General features: G+C 42.3%; 1 protein-coding gene across 2 annotated transcripts in view; it reads right to left on the bottom strand.

The window, feature by feature from the left end:
* The window catches only part of LOC310672109 (uncharacterized protein), a gene marked incomplete at its 5' end in the record, with an annotated part of 28,459 nt that extends 10,240 nt beyond the window's left edge, over positions 1-18,219 (bottom strand). Inside the window, 5 exons of one of the 2 annotated variants that reach the window (XM_083428752.1) lie at positions 12,892-13,681; positions 15,993-16,130; positions 16,697-16,726; positions 17,934-17,963; positions 18,079-18,219. In XM_083428752.1, coding sequence (XP_083284878.1) covers positions 13,565-13,681; positions 15,993-16,130; positions 16,697-16,726; positions 17,934-17,963; positions 18,079-18,219 — 456 coding nt within the window. In that variant the 3' untranslated portion in view covers positions 12,892-13,564. Of the gene's footprint in view, positions 1-12,891; positions 13,682-15,992; positions 16,131-16,696; positions 16,727-17,933; positions 17,964-18,078 lie in introns of those variants that run through there. The other variant, XM_083428753.1, reaches the window with a different exon arrangement.
* Positions 18,220-18,424: the final 205 nt, after the last annotated feature.

Here is an 18,424-nt window from a genome sequence, read left to right as displayed (position 1 = left end):
AGATCTTGCCCCTATGAGGCAGTTGTGTGGACTGAAATTCTCCACCTTCCCACAGTTGCCTAAGTCTTCTCCTCACCTGGGTCTTTCCCAAGAAATCTGAGATGTCACAGTATGGCTTTGTGTCTACCTTTACTCCTCCCTTTTCATATCTCTTCTGGTTCTGGAAGACCAGGGGGAGGGAAGCTGGTCGCAGCAGGAGGGCGACACACCCTGAATTTCCCCCCAGCCTAATTCATCTCTGGCTCTTGGCTCCCCTCCTCTCCAGCTTCCACTTCTACCTCTGATTCTGGGCTGCCCTCTGCCACTGACTATTCCTGCTCACTAAACCCTGTCACCTCTCCAACTTCCAACACTTCCTACTCCCAGTCTGCTCCCTCTTCTCCCTCTGACCACCATCATCATCCCACCCCCACCCCCTGGCACTGAGCCTTCTTCCCTTGGGGGTTCCTCAGCTGGTGCCTCCCACCCCCTCTCTGCATCTAGCCAGTCCATGACAAGAGAAGGACAATGCTTGTGTGTGCAATAACCACGTCAGTCACCCAACCTGTATCACTGCTTCCTGCCACTATTAAAATATAAGGGATGATAGGAGCTGCAGGCTGTCTGGAGGGTCACAGGTTGCCTACCCGTTTAAAACAATGCCTGGTTGGAGTCTGGGATTTGACACAAAAATGGTAATTACCTTTAATGGCCACTTGATGAAAGCTACCGTAATTAAAAGACGGTTTCTTGATACAGAGATTTAGAAAGACATCAACAGTTGGGGAAGGGTAACACAGCCCACCATGTACAGCAACAGAGAGATTGGCAGGTATGTACAGGGTAAGTCTTTTGAAAGAGGACCTGTGGAACATGTGTACTCTGTATCCACGGGGCCTCTTTTAAAGGACTCACCCTTTATGTGTGCAAATGCATATACAGTGGTACCTTCGTTCTCAAACGCCTTGGTTCTCAAACACCAAAAACCCGGAAGTGTTCCGGTTTTCGAACTTTTTTTCAGAAGCCAAATGTCCGATGCAGCTGTCGGCTATTTCTGGAGCACCTGCACCAATCAGAAGCTGTGCCTTTGCCTTGATTTTCAAACATTTTGGAAGTCAAATAGACTTCCAGAATGGATTAAGTTTGGCGCTTTTGTTTTTGCTATTTATTTTGCGTTTTTGTTTTTGAGGCTTTTTCGGTTAATTTGTTGTAACTGTGTGGAATCCAGTTCAGCTACTGATTGATTGATTGATTGTGTGACTGTGGAAATGGATATAAGCCCCACATCCAAACAATGCAGGTAAGATTTTTTTTTTTTAATTCATAATAAAATTGATGGTAAATTGCTGTTTTAGGGGTTGTTTTTAAAAGTCTGGAACGGATTCATCTGTTTTGCTTTACTTTCTATGGGAAAGCACGCCTTGATTTTGTAACGCTTTGGTTTTGGAACGGACTTCCGGAACGGATTAAGTTTGTTAACCAAGCTACCACTGTACGTGGAAAGGAACTGTTTAAGAGAGATGGAGGGACAGAGAAACAGAACTGAGAATTAGCCTAAATCTGGAAGCATCTGGAGGTGCCTCTGTGTGGAGATCAAAAGAGAGATAGCACATTTGCATCCTGGGGGTGGGTGCTTGACGCTTCTCACGCTCCGCTTGCGTCTTTCGTATCATAAAACAGATATTACAAAAAGCACCGTAAGCCTCCAGCATTCTTTCCTCCAAAGGAAACAAAACCCAGGTGGAAACGAAGCCCTTGGAACATCTTGCCCTTCTTGTGGGGAGTGAATTGTGCACAACCTGTGTGAATTAACCTCAATCCAACTTAACAGCAATAAAGAAATCCAGGGAAACTCTCCTTGGTCTTGGCAGGAATGCGGTGGGGCAGGAGGGAGGAATGGTCTACAATGGGGATTGGGAACCTTCAGCCCTTCAGATGCTGTTGGGACTCCAACTCCCATCAGTCCTGACCTACAGGACCAATGGTCAGGGATGATGGGACTTGTGGTCCAGCATAGGGTTGTCATGCATCCGGAATTCCCTGGACATACACGGAATACTGCAGCCTCAAACAGTGTCTGGGCAGAAATCAGCTAAATGTCCAGGAATATCCACACACATGGCAGCTGATGTTGGCAGTGTTATTTTTGCATATTTCCCTCAAAAATAGCTCTAAAACGTCCAATTTATTTGCAATTTTGCGCGCGCACGCACACACACACACACACAAAAGGCCAATGACTTTGGGCAAAACTAAAAAAAGTTCCACAACTTTTCTGTCCAGATTTTCACTTTTTGAAATATGGCAACACTAGTCCAGCAACATTATAATTTACATTTATTTATATATTGATTGATTGATTGATTGATTGATTGCACTTATATCCTACCTCCCTTCCCCCCCACCCACCCCCACACTGCAAGGAGCACAAGGTGGTGTACACAGTACTCCCCTCATCTCATTTAATCTCCAGAATAATATTATGAGGTAGGTTAGGCTGAGAGGCAGTGACTGGCCCAAGGTCACCCACTGAGTTTCACGGCTGAGTGGAGATTTGAACCCAGCTCCTAGTCCGACACTAACCACTGCACAGGTCCCCGACCCCTGGCTTATAGGCATCTTTTTTGAAAACAACATTTACCCTCAGAAATCAGAAAACAAAACTTTTATAGCTAGCATTTATCAACAACGGCAGGCAGGAAGCTGCGAGAAGCATCAGTGACCACCACTGACAACAACCTTCTCTGTTGGGTTGCCACTTCCCCTCTCAGCCACAGCGCTGTTTAAAATTGGTGCCTGAGGGAGGCTGCTGCTATCTATCAACACATCACACACCTTTCTGGTGTTTTCTTCTGCTTTACTCAAAGGGACAATTCACGTTTGTTAAAGACTGAATGCTTTTCAGACTCCACACTTTGCCTGAGTGCAATTAATGAGGTTGTATTTGCCTTGACTCCTTGAATATGAGCACCAGGTAGGTTTGCTTCTTATCGCTAATAATATATACAAAGGTGACCTTTTTAAAATTAAGAAGGGTTTTTCCGTGACAGTAATTAAAAAATGTCAGAGTGGCCATTCTAAATATACTAGGCAGTTATAGATGTGTGTGTGTTTCCCCTTTCCCCTTGTGCAATGTGCTTATTGTATTGTTTCGTTGAGGGTGGGAACCATATCTCAGAAGACAGGCCCACACACTGAGGGAAAAACCTGTGTTCCAGTCTGTTACCCTCAGTCCCATAGTTTATAACATGCGTCACGACAGTGGAGAAAATTAGCAACGATGGATACAGGAGATTTCAAAGTTGAACTCGAAACAGAGAATGCCAAATGCACAGTTGTCCACCTCAACAAAGAGAGACCGGGGGTGGGGGGGAGGTCCAATTGCGAGCGGAGAGCCGTTAGCAAAGCAGTGATGACTTAAAAGCTGTTTGGTGACAGGGAATCCATGCAGAGTCGAGTCATAAATTGGACAATGCTGGGAATTGCACAGGCAGTTTCTGAGTAACTCTGATCAAAGAGTGGAAGAAGCTGCATGGCTAGAAATACCAAAGTTCAGGTTGCTGACTTTAAAATGGCTGCTATTCAGCTCCCTCTCTTTTTTGCATACATGCAAGCAGATACGCATGTATGCATGAACATTCCCTGTGTAACTTCCCTCTCAGGCAAAGCCTCTCAAAGGAATGTGACTAGTTCTTTATTTATAAAAGTATTTCTATGCTGCCCCTTCATAAAATACCAGGGGAGTGTACAGCAGTATAAAAACATTTAAAACAAAAACATCAAAAGCAGTATAGAACAAGCATTAAAATGACTGGCTCAACTTAAACAGGTTTAAACAACTGAATAGGCTGGTTGATGGGGGTGGGGGGACTTCTCAAGAGATGCTTGAAAGTCAAAAGCCAGAATGCCAGCTAAGGCAACTCACAACATTTCTCTGGATGATGTCCATGATCAAGCTTGGACATCAGAGCTCAGGCTATCCTTAAGGTAGCCTGCCCTGGACCCAAGTTATTCAGGGTTTTGTATATTAACAAAAGGGCCTTGAACACGGCCCAGTAAAATATGGGCAGTCCATGTAGATGTTCTAGCAATAGTGTCACCAGCTGCCCCAGCAGTCTAGCCTCTGCATTCTGCACCAGCTTTAGCTTCCATGTGTCAGATGCCTGGAGCTCATAGCCCAGCAGCAAGACACACAACCATATACTTGTCATTAGGGAAGAGAAGAGGTGTGAAAATTATCCCAGGTCAGATATTTGCAAATATGCAAGAAATGTGTCAGCGCAGCATGGAAATGACTCTCCCTACATTCCTGGGATCTTTCCATCCTACTTCTGACTTGGTCCTGATGATCCCAAAGAGCATGTGTCCCATAGCCACCCGAGGCAATCTTTCTCTTCCTGTCCCTATTTTGTTTCCTGCAAGACAGCCCGAGTGCTCTTAAACAGACCCACCAGCACCATAAATGATGACAGTGAACCACCATTGCTACCAGTGGATTGGTGATGGCTGCTGCTACTCTATAGCAGTGCTGGAGCTGAAATCTGGTGTGTGGCTCTGCAGTTGTGATCTTGAGCTGCAGCGAGGACCCAAACACAGACAATTAAGGGCTGAGCTAGCAGAAGTGATTAGCGTTCAAAGTTCAGGGCCACTGTGAATTGATCTCCTGGTGCTGCAACTGCTACTGCTACTGCACTGGACGAACTAAAATAAATTGAAGGTTGAAAGTAGTTAAGCGACATTTTTTAAAAATGAAAACCTTTGTGGGTTTAGAGAAACTGAGATGCTAACCACAGAAAGCTTTACTTTGTAAGTATAAGAAAGGCAGTTTGAAGTCCAGGCTGCATTTGGGAACTTTTTGATAGTTGGAAATTTTGCTTTCGTAAAGTCAGTGTTCTAAGAAACACATCATCGTTGAACTCACCACCAGAAATAATGGAAAGGCAACTTTCTTTACTCATTTCTAATGACCAATAATTCCATTCTCTCCTACTCCTCTCCTATTTATAACTAAATATAGCATATTAGATCCAGATTGTTAGTCTCACTTTAGCGCCATTGAAACCAGTAGGGCAAGTTAGTCATCATGACTTCAGTTCCCTTGATTTCATTGGAACTCAAGTGTCACTAACTCAGTCTGGATCCAACCCAACACCTTCACTGATTTAAAAACTTTTTAAAAAAAGTTTGTGAGAAAGGAATAGTTGTAAAAACACACACACACACACACACACACACACACACCAAACAAACCCACAGCTATTATCTGCACTGTCTTTGGATGTTCCGTATTTGTGTGAACTGGACAAAGTGGCAGAAGGCACTTTGACAACATTAGTTAGCTTTATATCAGGTGAGAAAGCTATATTAAAAACTTAGATCACTTAGCTTCCTCAAATTAACCTGGAAGTAATTGATTGGTATACCCTGGTATTTACATTTAATAAATGTCAGAACGATAGCTGTATGCCAATCCATAATTTATATGTTGCAGTGTAGGTCCAGATGCTTTTGAAAACCACTAAGTTCAGATGAACTTCCTTTGATAAGGAGCTCCAAAGTGTTGGAGCAAACCCCACAAACCATCTCATCATCAATTCCTTTCTGAAGCAGGCTCTTAATGAGTGATGGCTGTATGCAGAAAAGAGTTTTCTCAGGTATACAATTTCCATTAAAATGCACCATTTTAATAGGTCACCACCTATAACTTGAATAGCATCTTTAAATTAACAGATACTGAAAGATTGGCTGAATATGTTTTCACCAGGGGTGTTAGTACTTGGGCTGCCACATTTTGCACCAAACAAACTTCAAGGCCAAGCCCATATTAGCAGAGTTTTAGGTTCCAAAAGCACACCAGAAGGTTGCGACTATCTGACACTCACAGCTACCCAATAAAATGCCACTTGTACCCATGGTGCTAGAGATCACGCAATACTATGGCACCCATCATTTCTGGGTTCAGCTTTGAGAGTGAATACTTCAGCAGACTGCTCATGAGGAGTAGTCACAAGAGCTTTGGTCATAGAAAACAGGCTACAGCAAACACTGGGTGAGTTTAAAGGCATTTATCACCATTGGCAGTGAAACAAAGCAAAACACTGTAGTAGGTCTCTTGAATTCCATGGGAGTAACTCCCAGGTAAATGTGCAATGGATTGTAGCCATCAACATTCTTAACTGGCTTATCTTGAAATTGAGCAATTTCCTCCCAAAGTGTTTTTCTTCTCTAAGAGCCTAAGTTCAAACTAAGATAAAATTAAAAACAACTCTCGCGAAACAGAGAGCATCTGCCTAGAAACCACAATGAAAAATATCTGCTCTAAAAGTGGTTTGTTTCCTGGAAGCTGTTTTTGCCAGCATGTAGAAGTAGAAAGGAGTGAAAGGCCACTGAATGTGAACAAATTCACTACTAATGCACTACCTGACATTCCTTTTGTGGGAGGGGTGGGGAATAGGTCAGTGGCATAGAATATGGTATCCATGCATGATTAGGGGTAGAGCTCTTGGTCCGCATGCACAAAGTCTTAATATCCATCCACATCCAATCTCCACATAAGGTGTGGGCTGGAAACAACTTTGGCAGCTGTGACCCTGAGCAGATGCCAATCAATGTAGACCCAGGATGAGGAACCTGTGGTTCTCCAGATGTTGAACTGAGTCTCCCATCATCCCTAACCAAGGGAGGGCCACAAATCCCCCACCTTGATGAAAACAGCACAGAGTTAGATGAAACAATAGTTTGACCCTGTGGGTGGCAGTTTTATACATGAATAAATGTGTTTACAGTGCCCTTGAAGAAACTTAACTTTATTTCCATTTCAAAAGAGTTAAGCAATGTATTTGCAATTGGTTATGCTCCAGAGATCAGGTGCGCTTGTATAGTGTCTGGAGACAGCATTTGTACTAGGCACCCAGAACAAATGTTTTAAGGGTTCTGAATACAGCTTTCAAGGATCAAATGGTAAATGATCAGAATAACTTAAAATAAGAGCAAGCGTTTCAATATAAGCAACATTTCCACCTGGTTTGGAAATCTGTTAAATCGGTATCCTCAAGGAAGAAATTGGAAATATGGGTTAGCCATAAATACAGTGGTACCTCTGGTTAAGAACTTAATTCGTTCCGGAGGTCCATTTTTAACCTGAAACTGTTCTTAACCTGAGGTACCACTTTAGCTAATGGGGCCTCCCGCTGCCGTCACGCCGCCACCGTGCGATTTCTGTTCTCATCCTGAAGCAAAGTTCTTAACCCGAGGTACTATTTCTGGGTTACCGGAGTATGTAACCTGAAGTGTCTGTAACCCGAGGTACCACTGCAGTATATCTAGAAAGCCTTGTTCAAAACACATTCAGAATACATTGCATTTTATGAATACTTCTGGCAGTTGTTTGAAAAGATGTGTGTGTGTGTGTGTGTGTGTGTGTGTGTGTGTGTCTGTGTCTGTGTGTGTGTGTGTGTGTGTGTGTGTGTGTGTCTCAAAGCAAGGAAAAGGCAGTAGAGAAGAAGAGGGAAGAGAAAAATGTTTAAAAGAGCATAAGAAGGGAGCCTTTTATTTTCATCTCTCAAAATTATCCGTTCATCTGCTTACTGTGACTATCTTTCAGCTCTATCATGAAACACATCACAAATTATTGTGAGAGGATTTACTTTGCTATTAATAGGGGGGAAATATACACACAGTCCAACATTTATCCCCTTTTGCTTATGAAGATAATTCCTTGGTGTTATTTAGAATGGTGGCCCTATAAGAACAGAGCAATATTTAGGAGGAAGATGTATGCTTTGCCCATTTTCCTGGATGTTACCATATGAAATGAGCAATTTCAAGGATCAACATTTTTTAGATAAAGCCAGATGTGACTGGATTCTTAGTGGTGGAGGTGGCAGCATTTTTGCAACTAAAAAAGCGAAAACAATAAAATGCAAATAGATGCAGCTGTTTCTTTCTATGGGAAAAACATTAATATACAAGCTCATGCATTTAGAATTTCAAATCTCCTGTTTTGCTATGTCAAAGATTGCCAGAATTATCATTTGGACTGACTTTATTTCTTACATAACGGCAAAAGAGCATGGCTATTACCTGCCTTCAACACATGAATGCCTATGGAGCAGTATTCTGAAATGAATTTTTTTTAGCAACTCCTTTTCTTTTTCATATCTCACAACATTCTGGAAATGGTGGCAGATTGATTTGAGGATATCACATCCCAGCCACCTGGCTCTCATACCACCTGGGGAACTGAGACATGGTCACAGAAGAGTGTACTAGTCTGCTTGCACCTACCCTTCCTTTGTTTGAGGTTTTGTTGCTCCTGGATAAGAGACTAATCATTTGCTAGGCTTAGCAAACAGCCTCCATAAGTTCCCTGGGATCTCCCATAGCTTCCTTAGGTAGGGTGGGGTTTAAGGCAGAAGAGTGTTCAGTATAAGCTGAGGCCACATAGGCTTATGAAACAAGAAGTTAGTTTACTAAGATGGAAAAATATAAGACAGGCAACTGTCCTCCCCCCAAAAAAGATGTAATTAATTAATTAATTGAACTTATTAGCTGCTTGTCATTCAAAGGTTTCCAAACGGCTTACAGCCACATGCGCACACACATTAAATATCCAAAAATGTCAGAATCCCAAAAATATTCCCTTTGGAGCAAAAAAAAGCCAAAATTGGAGAAAATCCATCTTTTGTTCCTGGCCTACACAGACCTTTAAACTCAACAGACTCTCACTAGTATTCCTACTCATGAGTAATAATAATAATAACAACAATTTATTATTTATACCCCACCCATCTGGCCCAGCCTCCCCAGCCACTCTGGACGGCTTCCAACAAAATATTAAAATACAGTAATGCATCAAACATTAAAAGCTTCCCAAAACAGGGCTGCCTTCAGATGTCTTCTAAAAGTCTGGTAGTTGTTGTTCTCTTTGACATCTGATGGGAGGGCATTCCACAGGGTGGGTGCCACTATCGAGAAGGCCCTCTGCCTGGTTCCCTGTAACTTGGCTTCTCGCAGTGAGGGAACCGCCAGAAGGCCCTCAGCGCTGGACCTCAGTGTCCGAGTAGAACGATGGGGGTGGAGACGCTCCTTCAGATATACTGGACCGAGGCTGTTTAGTAACTTTTGTTATCATGCTGAGATCCCTTTGAACCAAAGAATTTCCAGAGTAGAAAATGCGGTGTGGTGGGGGCGGGTCGCCCCGGGTGTCACCACTGAGGGGGTGACAAAATGCCAGGCAGCACTCCCCGCGGGGCCTGCAGCGCACCTGAGCCATGCTTCTCTCCTGGGAGTGACGCGGTGGCTTGGGCACCCGCAGACTCCACGCTGCCCCAAACAGTCTGCCTGCCGCCTCCCCCTCAGCTATAGGGCGGCTGAGTGGGAGGCAGGCAGACTCCTTGGAGGCCCCACAGAGCATCCTGCCCCAGGCACCCAATTGGCTTGCTCTGCCACTGGATATAGGACCCCCCCTGGTCAATCACAGATCCCTACCTCAGGTTGCATGTTTGTATGGTTCTTTTAAATCTGTCACCCTCAGATGAGGGATGTGAAGTCCTGTGCCTCAGCAATGATGGTTGCCTTTGTCTTGATGTTTGGAATCTTGAGGCACTTACTGGGACACCAAGCCATCCCCATAACCCCATCACAGACTGCAATAAGACATACAAGCAATACATTCATTATCAATACAGTTGAGGGCAGTAAAGCCTCATTTCTTCACAGCCATCAAAACATTATGGACAAAAGAAGATGGCAGCTGCCAGCCTGCCACCACTATTGAGGGGGAAAGGCAACCAATGGAGTGGAAATGATGAAAGAGGCTCACCATTAAGAGATATGCTCCTAATATGCGTATGTGGACAACATTCCATGCATACAGTTTAGAATATGGTTCCATTTTACAGCTGAGGAACATTGATGCGCAGCAGTAGGTAATAGTCACAGATCAGTCAATGAATCCATGTCATAAAAGTAGACATGTTAAAAATTAAATGACCTAAGAGAGGTTTTCCCCAAAACCTCTGAGCAAACATGGCATCTCCCACCCACATTTATGAGTAATTAGCAGAGTTTACAGAGTGATGGCATAAGCCCAAGCACCCTTTCCTTTAGAAATTAAGTACTGACCTCACCTCTGCTGCCAAGCAACTAGACCCAGAGAACACATACATTTCTCACCACTGAACAAGTCCACTCAAAAGCACTTAAAAAGCAAGTTGCCTCTGACAATATACTTAGCTCAGCGTTTTCATTACAAAGGTTGAGGACCTCTGTTTACACACACACACACACCTACCTTCTTGTCTCCTTTTCACTCTCCTCATTCCTTTATTCCAGCAGCAGCGTTAATTTTTTTAAAAAAATAATCTCATTTTAAAGCACATTACCACCACAGTGGAAGAAAGCACTTTTTGTTTCCAGTGTTCATCATTAACTGATGTGGTATATTAAGGGAATGAGTAACGGCCCAACCTCCTCCTATTCCCCCACTTTTTTATGACTGGAAGGTTTCATGTTGCTCACCAGTGGTCATTGCAATGTTCCCAATGAAAGCAAAGACTTGTCCTCTGCTTAGTGGGCTTAAGCTACAGGAGGGTAGATTTCAGTTGAAAATTAGGAGAACCTTCTTTACTGTAAGAGCATTTCAGCTATGGAGCCAATTACTTGTGGGACTGGTAATCTGCCTCATCAGAAGCCTTCAAGTAGAGGCTGACAAGGCATCATTTTGGGAGGTTCTAGCTCTTGATTCCCTCCATTGATCAGAGGGTTGGACTACATAGCCTACAAAAGAATTGAGGAAATGTGTGCCTCCCATTTCAAAACTTGAGTGTCTCTAGCAACTGACACATTTACAGTGTTTGAGTAGAGGTCTGTGCCACAGGGGCTGTTGAGGAGAGGCCTTATAGGCTTTCCTCTTGCTGAGGAGAGATGTTGCAGGTTTCCTTCTTGCCTGCTACCATCTCCTCCCTCCCCATTTTAGGAGGGGAAAGAGGGGATGGGCAATGGTGGGGTGCAGGCCCCAATTTGAGGATGAGTTTGTTGTGGTGGGGAACTGTGTCCCCATTGGAATGAGACTACTTTTAAGTCAGGCAGGTGCATTTGCATATTAGAGCTCCCTCCATCAGATAATCTCTCCTATTCCTGACCAAGTATCTGGTTGCGTTTTGGACCCTATGACACAAGAGGATGTTATTCCATGTGCAAATGGTGTGTGTGTGAAGTGACTCTGGAGCTTCACAAATGGTTTATCATGAGGAGAAATCTCTGTGTGGTTTCACTGCCCACATATGTGGTTTCATTTTGTCAAACGAGCCATTTCCCCACCCGCCAACAGCAATATCACTTGACTAGGAAAAAGTATACACAGAATAATGTATGAATGTATTACGTGCCAGTTTTTCCACATACACATATTCTTCATATATGAAATAAGTTACACAGGGTTTAGTGGGTTTACTCCAAAGAATTTGCCATTTTGTCCTGCACTGTAGCACAGTGCCATCCCCATCTCCATGAAGCTGACTGTTTTAAGGACTTTTTTTAAGATAGGCAAATGTCCCCATAATATATCATTCTGTCCTTCAATCCCTGTAACATGAATTAATTTTGTCTGTTGTACTGGTGGGAGGCTGCTGGTTTCTTTGTATGCTAGCTACAGATATGAAACTGCTCCATGATTATAAATGGAGGGTACTGATCCGGGTGTGCAAAGGGATATTATCCAGAAAAATGAACGTGGCAGGCTTTGCAGGTCAGAGAGCTTTGTGTGAACTAAAGTTTCAGCAATCACTTTCATATAGGCTCTAAAATTTCTTTGGCCATCATTACCAGATAATATGAGCTGAAATTGTTCTTGACCTTTGTATCACTTACATGCAAACCTCAGCAATGACAGTTAGGAAAAATGATTCAAGGAGATGGAATAGAGAAAACCCCAGTGTACAAGTATATTCACCATGGGACCATAGTTGAACATTCCATCTCACAATAATAATAAAAACCAAGAATTGCACAAAATAAATTTATTTAAATATGTTATATACCTACAAAACTTTCGTAAATACATTTTTGTTGGCCTCGTTCGCAAATATTATGCAATACTTTATAAATAAAATTATAAATAATTTTGCAAAGAACAATAATACTATATATAAATTACCTGCATTCCTGTGTAGATATTTTTTAGTTTTGCAATCCTCAACTTTCAGCTAGAATTGAAGTATAAATGGCTAGACAACCAGGGACAATCATCTTTAAAAAGTGCTTTCAGTTAAAAGCAGCATGTTACATAAGAGGGTCTATAACTTACGGCTTCACCAGGGCCCAAAATATTTCTCACAATCCCATTTGAAAGAAGTCCCTAGCCTATGTTGAGTGTTACCTTCCAGAGGAGCTGTGGTCATTAAAAGAAATGGAGGATCTATGTCTTAACTGACAGCCCAGTTCCTGTGGAATAAACATCAAAAAGGAAATCTCACAAGATTTGAGATGTGTTCGGTGGAAGCTAGTCTTTTAGGGCAAATGGGGCACTGCCCCACAAAGCTCAGCCTGCCCTCAGCAAGCCCCCACCCAATAGCTGCCAGCTTCCTACTTATAACCAGCCCAGAGTAGCACCCTCCAGCTTCCTCCTCTTTAGACTCTGATGCCCTTGTAGAACTCAGCAGAGAGGAGGCTGGAAACAAAGACAGAATTAGCTGGTTCTGCATATGATTGGGTCTGGTTCCATCCAATCCAATGTCCCCTGCCTTCTCTCCTACCAATCCCAAAGGGCACCAGTCTTCACTGGATGGATTTCTGGTGCCATTTGCCCGTAATCCATGAGTCCCAAACCCAACAGTTGGGAGACACATCAGACAAAGACAAAATTTGGAGCACACTTTCTTTCTTTAGCCCCATTTCTCCTGTTTTTGTTTTTGTTTATTATATTGGTATTGCTTGATCATTTATAATTTGGGGAGGGTGGGTGTATTTTTAGGTGGTGAAGGGAGGATGGCAGGGAGTATAAAGCAGGAAAATGTCTGGGGGATTTCTTGTGTGCTAAAATTTGTGGAAATATCAATTAAATATTGAATAACATAATAATAATATAATAATTTATTATTTATACCCCGCCCATATGGCTGGATTTCCCCAGCCACTCTGGGCAGCTTCCAACCGAATATTAAAAACAATACAGCGTCAGACATTAAAAACTTTCCTAAACAGTTGTCTTCTGTTGTCTTTTAAAAGTAAGATAGTTGTTTATTGCCTTGACATCTGCTGGGAGGGCATTCCACAGGGCAGACGCCACTACCGAGAAGGCCCTATGCAAAATGAGGTCATAAGTAGTAGTATTTCTAGAATGATTTCATGTACAGAAATAAATATGTATTACGATTCGATAACATTAAATAATATATTAAATAAATAAATAAATAGTTTCATCTTTGACACACTGTTATAAGTTAACAAGCAAATTGAATTCCTTTTCTTCTTCTTCTTCTTCCATGATACATACTGATGAGAGTCCTGGTTTGTTCAACACACTTGATTAGTCAAAGAGATCCTCTTGAACAGCAGAGCAAACGATCCTTTGCACGGTCCAAGTTCACAGCGTTGCTTTTTTGGGTCGCAAATGACTGTGCAAGGTTTTCAGAAAGCGATCAAGGTATTCTAAGAGTTTGTCAACACTTTTGAGTGGTGCTGTACAATTCTCATTCTTCTCCTGTGGGGCAAAAATTTGCATTGAAAAATTAGATTGTTTGCGGCTTGCTTTCAGTCAGGTGCTTTAGGTTGCCAATGGGTCATTGAGAAATCACAAACAAGTCATGGGCAATTATTAAAAATAATAAATGTCAAATTATTTCTGGAAAGGAAAAACCAGGATTGAATGGTGTAAAAATACTGGGTTGGCATTTTTCTGTTAAATCATTTTTATTAATTTTCCAATAAAAAACATCCAATTAACATATCAAATTAGGGTTAGCATTTTTATGCCCATGATGGATGGAAAACTGTGGAAAACCTTCACATATGAGGGGTGCCAATCTCACAATAAACACTTGTCTGGAACCACCCAGAGTGCAGTGTGAGCAAATATTATCTTCCACAGGGCAGATATGTTGAGTATGGTGTCCCATGAATCCTGATTTAGGTGGAAGTTGGCATCACTTGTATCACTAACTTATCAGGCTATTTATTACTGACCACACACATGTGACTAATCCAGGGACAGTCAAATTGGTGCCCTGCCAACACTGTTGAATTCAATTCTCATCAGTCCCAACCATCATGGCCAGTGGTCAGGAATGGTGGGAGTTGTAGTCCAACAACATCTGGACAGCACCATGTTGGCCACTCCTGAAGCATTTAAAAATATGTTGGTTTTGTCAACTGATTGCATTAACCCAACATATCAATATTTCTAATGAAGATAACCTTCACCACCAGAAGTTCCTTTAGGCTGCCATCCTAAATTTAGTTCTGTACACGCAAAGGATTACTTTGTTAGGCATGGTAGCATATGACCAGTGACAATGAAATTGCAAATTCAAAAAGGCATCTTAAGGATGCCAGGGATTTAACGTAGGACCATCTGCATGCAGAGCAAATGCTCTACCACTAAGCTGCAGACCCTCCCCAAATCAGTCATCTTCATGACCATCAAGTATCTTAATGGCCATCAAAATACAACCAGTGGAACTTATCTGTTGCAGCTCCATCATGGTTTATTTCCAAAGATGGGAATTGAAATTAATACTCTGGGAATCTGCACTTGATGTACAAAGTCAGCTGCTTCTCCCTCAATGCTCTTTCCTAACTTGATTGCTGTATCAACATTGGATCCTTACCAAGAACCTAAGGAGGAAGCTCTGCTCCACCAAATGATATGTGCCCCATTCTCTCAACAAGAGGTCTGCATGCAGAATTTAACTTCTGTATGTGCACCTGTGGTGACTGAAGACAGGGCACCGGAGCTCAGAAAGCACATCTATGTTCACACCACATGGATCTTCCAGGCCTATTGAAGGAAGCATCCTTTTGATGCAAGTGGTAATATTCTGGAGTTGCTAGTTCTTGCATATGACTAGGGTTGAACCAGGTCTGTATTTTAAGCATATATACCACAATTTCCCACTTTGTGATAATTTTCCTGGCCCTCCAGCCACATTACTAAATCCTAACAGTAGAGAGCTGAACCTTATTCTTATGGAACAGTCCTGTCAGCAGTTTCACTGACAGAGTGGTTCATAGGACTGAGGACCCAGATCCCAAGGTGGCACGAGAAGACAACCTATCTAGTTTGTATGTGATGGCAGCTGATATTTAATGGGAACTGCCCCACTCATGACCAGGGCTGCATCAACACTCCACACACCTTCTGCTCCAAGTCTCTGCGCAACTCAGATGTTCACTTGAGGGTTCCCTTCACCCCCAGAGCAGCACATGCATTAGATGGATTTGTAGCCATTCTCAGGAGTGCCTGAGGACTATCAGAGTGGTTCCAGATCCCCAGCTCTAGCCCACAACTGCAACCAATATTTTAACATTACTGTTAAGATGTGGTCAGGGAAATCCTGATGGGAATTTAGAGAATTACAGTGGGATTTGGGAGAGGTTATGTGTTAATAAAAATAAAAATAATCTATTTGTACCTTGCCCACCGGACTGGGTTGCCCCCTCCACTCTGGGCAGAGCAGCGTAAATAGATCAGAGCTGGTCAGCTCTGATACACTACACATACTTAGAATGTTGAATTTGCTACTGCTGCACAAACACCTGTTTATAACCACTGCAAATAAGATAGCACCTCGTGGTTTGGCTGCCTTTGATACAACAGTGCTTCAGCATCATAGCTAAGGCTCTGGATTTTGTGGCTTTGGATTATTATAGGCCCTATAGCAATATGGATCAATCAGGATGTACAAATAGGGACAAACTGGAGCTAAACTAAAGCAACTTTGTAAGGTTTCTGTAAGGGTAAATATGTTCCAATATACTGTTGCTGAAAACTTAGCTAAAATAGCTTTACTTACCTCGTTTTTTGGCAAATCTTTTTTTAAGTGCTTAAGGCTTCTGCGCAAGTTGTCAATGTGCACGTTGTCATCAGTTTCAGCCCTCACTAATTCCAATGAGTTGATAAATACATCCAAATTATCCTTTACACAAAATTCCTGAAATGAGAGTATGTGAGGAATTATGTAGCCTTCTGTAGAATAACATACTATATGCCAAAGTTATTTAAGACCAGACACAATTCAGTATTCTTGCACAATTCCCATTTACATATTTCTAAGAGCCTTCCACAGAAGAACTTTCAGGAAAGTCATGCCTACTCTTTTAAGGAGTAGTATTTGTTCTGAATAGATATCTTTTCCTGACCCAGGCTTAGAATGCCATGTTGATATCCATAAATGATAGACATTTCATTAGGTGAATGTTCTGTACCTCACAAGCCCTTTTAAGACCACTCACAATAAGTGGGAACTAACTTTGGCAGGATCATGCTTTACCATTTTAAGGGAAATCCATTATTTTGAAAGATAGGTTCCCATTTGAAAATAACCCACTTCCAAGGATGTCTTTTAAGCCAGGACATCCTAATGTCGTACCCATGTTCCCTCCTTTTCAATATGCCAATTGCTTTACACACCAAAAGTACTTCTTCTAGCAACCCATACCCAATATTTGAAATGATTCAACATTTTAAATAAATAATAATAATGTTTTAATTTCTTACCTGGAAGTTTTCTGGGACAAGTAGTGATGTCTGTAAATATTAAATGACAAAATGTAGTTAAGTAGTGGCTGTGTGAAAGTCAAAGTACATGTTCAATTAGACAAGGTTAAAAATTAGATATGCCTTGATAGTCCCCTTTGCCTGTCCCCCTTCTTCAAGGGTTGCCTCAACCTTAGGAACACATCAAGGCAGAGGATTACAAGAGGCTCAGCAAATGGCAAAGCCCCATTATTGACTGGAAGAGGAGAATTCTATGTAACTTTTCATGTCTTATTATCCTAACCCATGGGTAGGCAAACTAAGGCCCGGGGGCCGGATCTGGCCCAATTGCCTTCTCAATCCGGCCCATGGACGGTCTGGGAATCAGTGTGTTTTTACATGAGTAGAATGTGGCCTTTTATTTAAAATGCATCTCTGGGTTATTTGTGGGGCATAGGAATTCGTTCATTCCCCCCCCCCCCAAAAAAAATATATAGTCCAGCTGCCCACAAGGTCTGAGGGACAGTGGACCGGCCTCCTGCTGAAAAAGTTTACTGACCACTGGACCTAACCTATCCCTGTGGCATTTTAGAAAGGATGCAGCTTCATGGGATCTCTGAATACTGCACCTCTGAAGACACTATCTCTGAATGTACACATGGAAAGGCTCAGTAGCACAGCCTGGGTAGCTCAGTTAGTTAGAGTTTGGTGCTGATAATGGTAAGGTTCAATCTGCGTATGGGACAGCTGCATACATCGGACTAGATGATCCTCAGGATCTCTTCCAAGTCTACAATTCTATGATTCTATGATCTGCTTTGTATGCAGAAGGTCCCATATTCAACTCCCAGCATCCCTAACCCTGTCTGAAACCTGGAAAGCCATTGCCAGTCAGTGCAATGACTCAGAAAACTGAACTAGATGGACCAATGGTCTGAATCACATTATGACAGCTTCCTATAACATAATATAATAAGAGGAGTTTCCTATGTACCTATTAACTTTTAATCAGGTAGGCCCTAAATTCCATTGAACCTATGCCAGGGAAAAGTGCAGGGTTCCAAAGACACATTTCCACACGTAAATCTTCTATAATTTCCTTTACTTTCTCATGTGCCCACCACTGCAATTCCGATTCATTCAGAAAGGCTTGGTTTTATACGCATGTTTTCTCAGAATCAAGGTTCACTGAATTTAGTGGAGCTGAGGAGGTCTTTCCTAAATAAGCATGCAAAGGATGGCAGGTTTAGTTTCTTACCATGGCTGGATCCTTGGGTATCAGTTTGGTCTGCAAATAGCAAAATACAAAACGAGGTTAGCTGGTAGAAATGCATTCTTTCGTGATCAAATGTTTTAAAGTTCAGTCAAACATTAGTTAACTTTGCTTTACAGTTATAGCATACCCTTCGTGTCAAATCTTCCAGACGCTGCTGTGTTTCTATAAGCCCACCCAGTATATGTTCTTTTCTCGCGGTCAGATTGTGTGCTGGTCTGCAATTGATGTATGCTCCAAGGCAAAGGATGATCAAACAGTGGGGCAGCATTGTGGTGATAGCAGTGTGCTTCAGTTTCCTTGTTCTGAACCTGGTAAGACTTTGATGCTCTTATATATACACATGAAGCTAAAGGAAATGATTAATATCTCACCACAAAAGTCAAGCATACCCAACGGAGGTGGAGGGGTGGGAAATTACCTTGAATAATGGAATCTCCTAGCTGCTTATCTGATGCTTGGGTGCATATGATTTG

This window comes from Podarcis tiliguerta (genome assembly GCF_965153285.1).
Source record: "Podarcis tiliguerta genome assembly, chromosome: 2".
Classification (NCBI taxonomy): domain Eukaryota; kingdom Metazoa; phylum Chordata; class Lepidosauria; order Squamata; family Lacertidae; genus Podarcis; species Podarcis tiliguerta.
The sequence above is the reverse complement of the archived record's forward strand: the minus strand, read 5'-3'. Positions and strand labels throughout refer to the sequence as shown.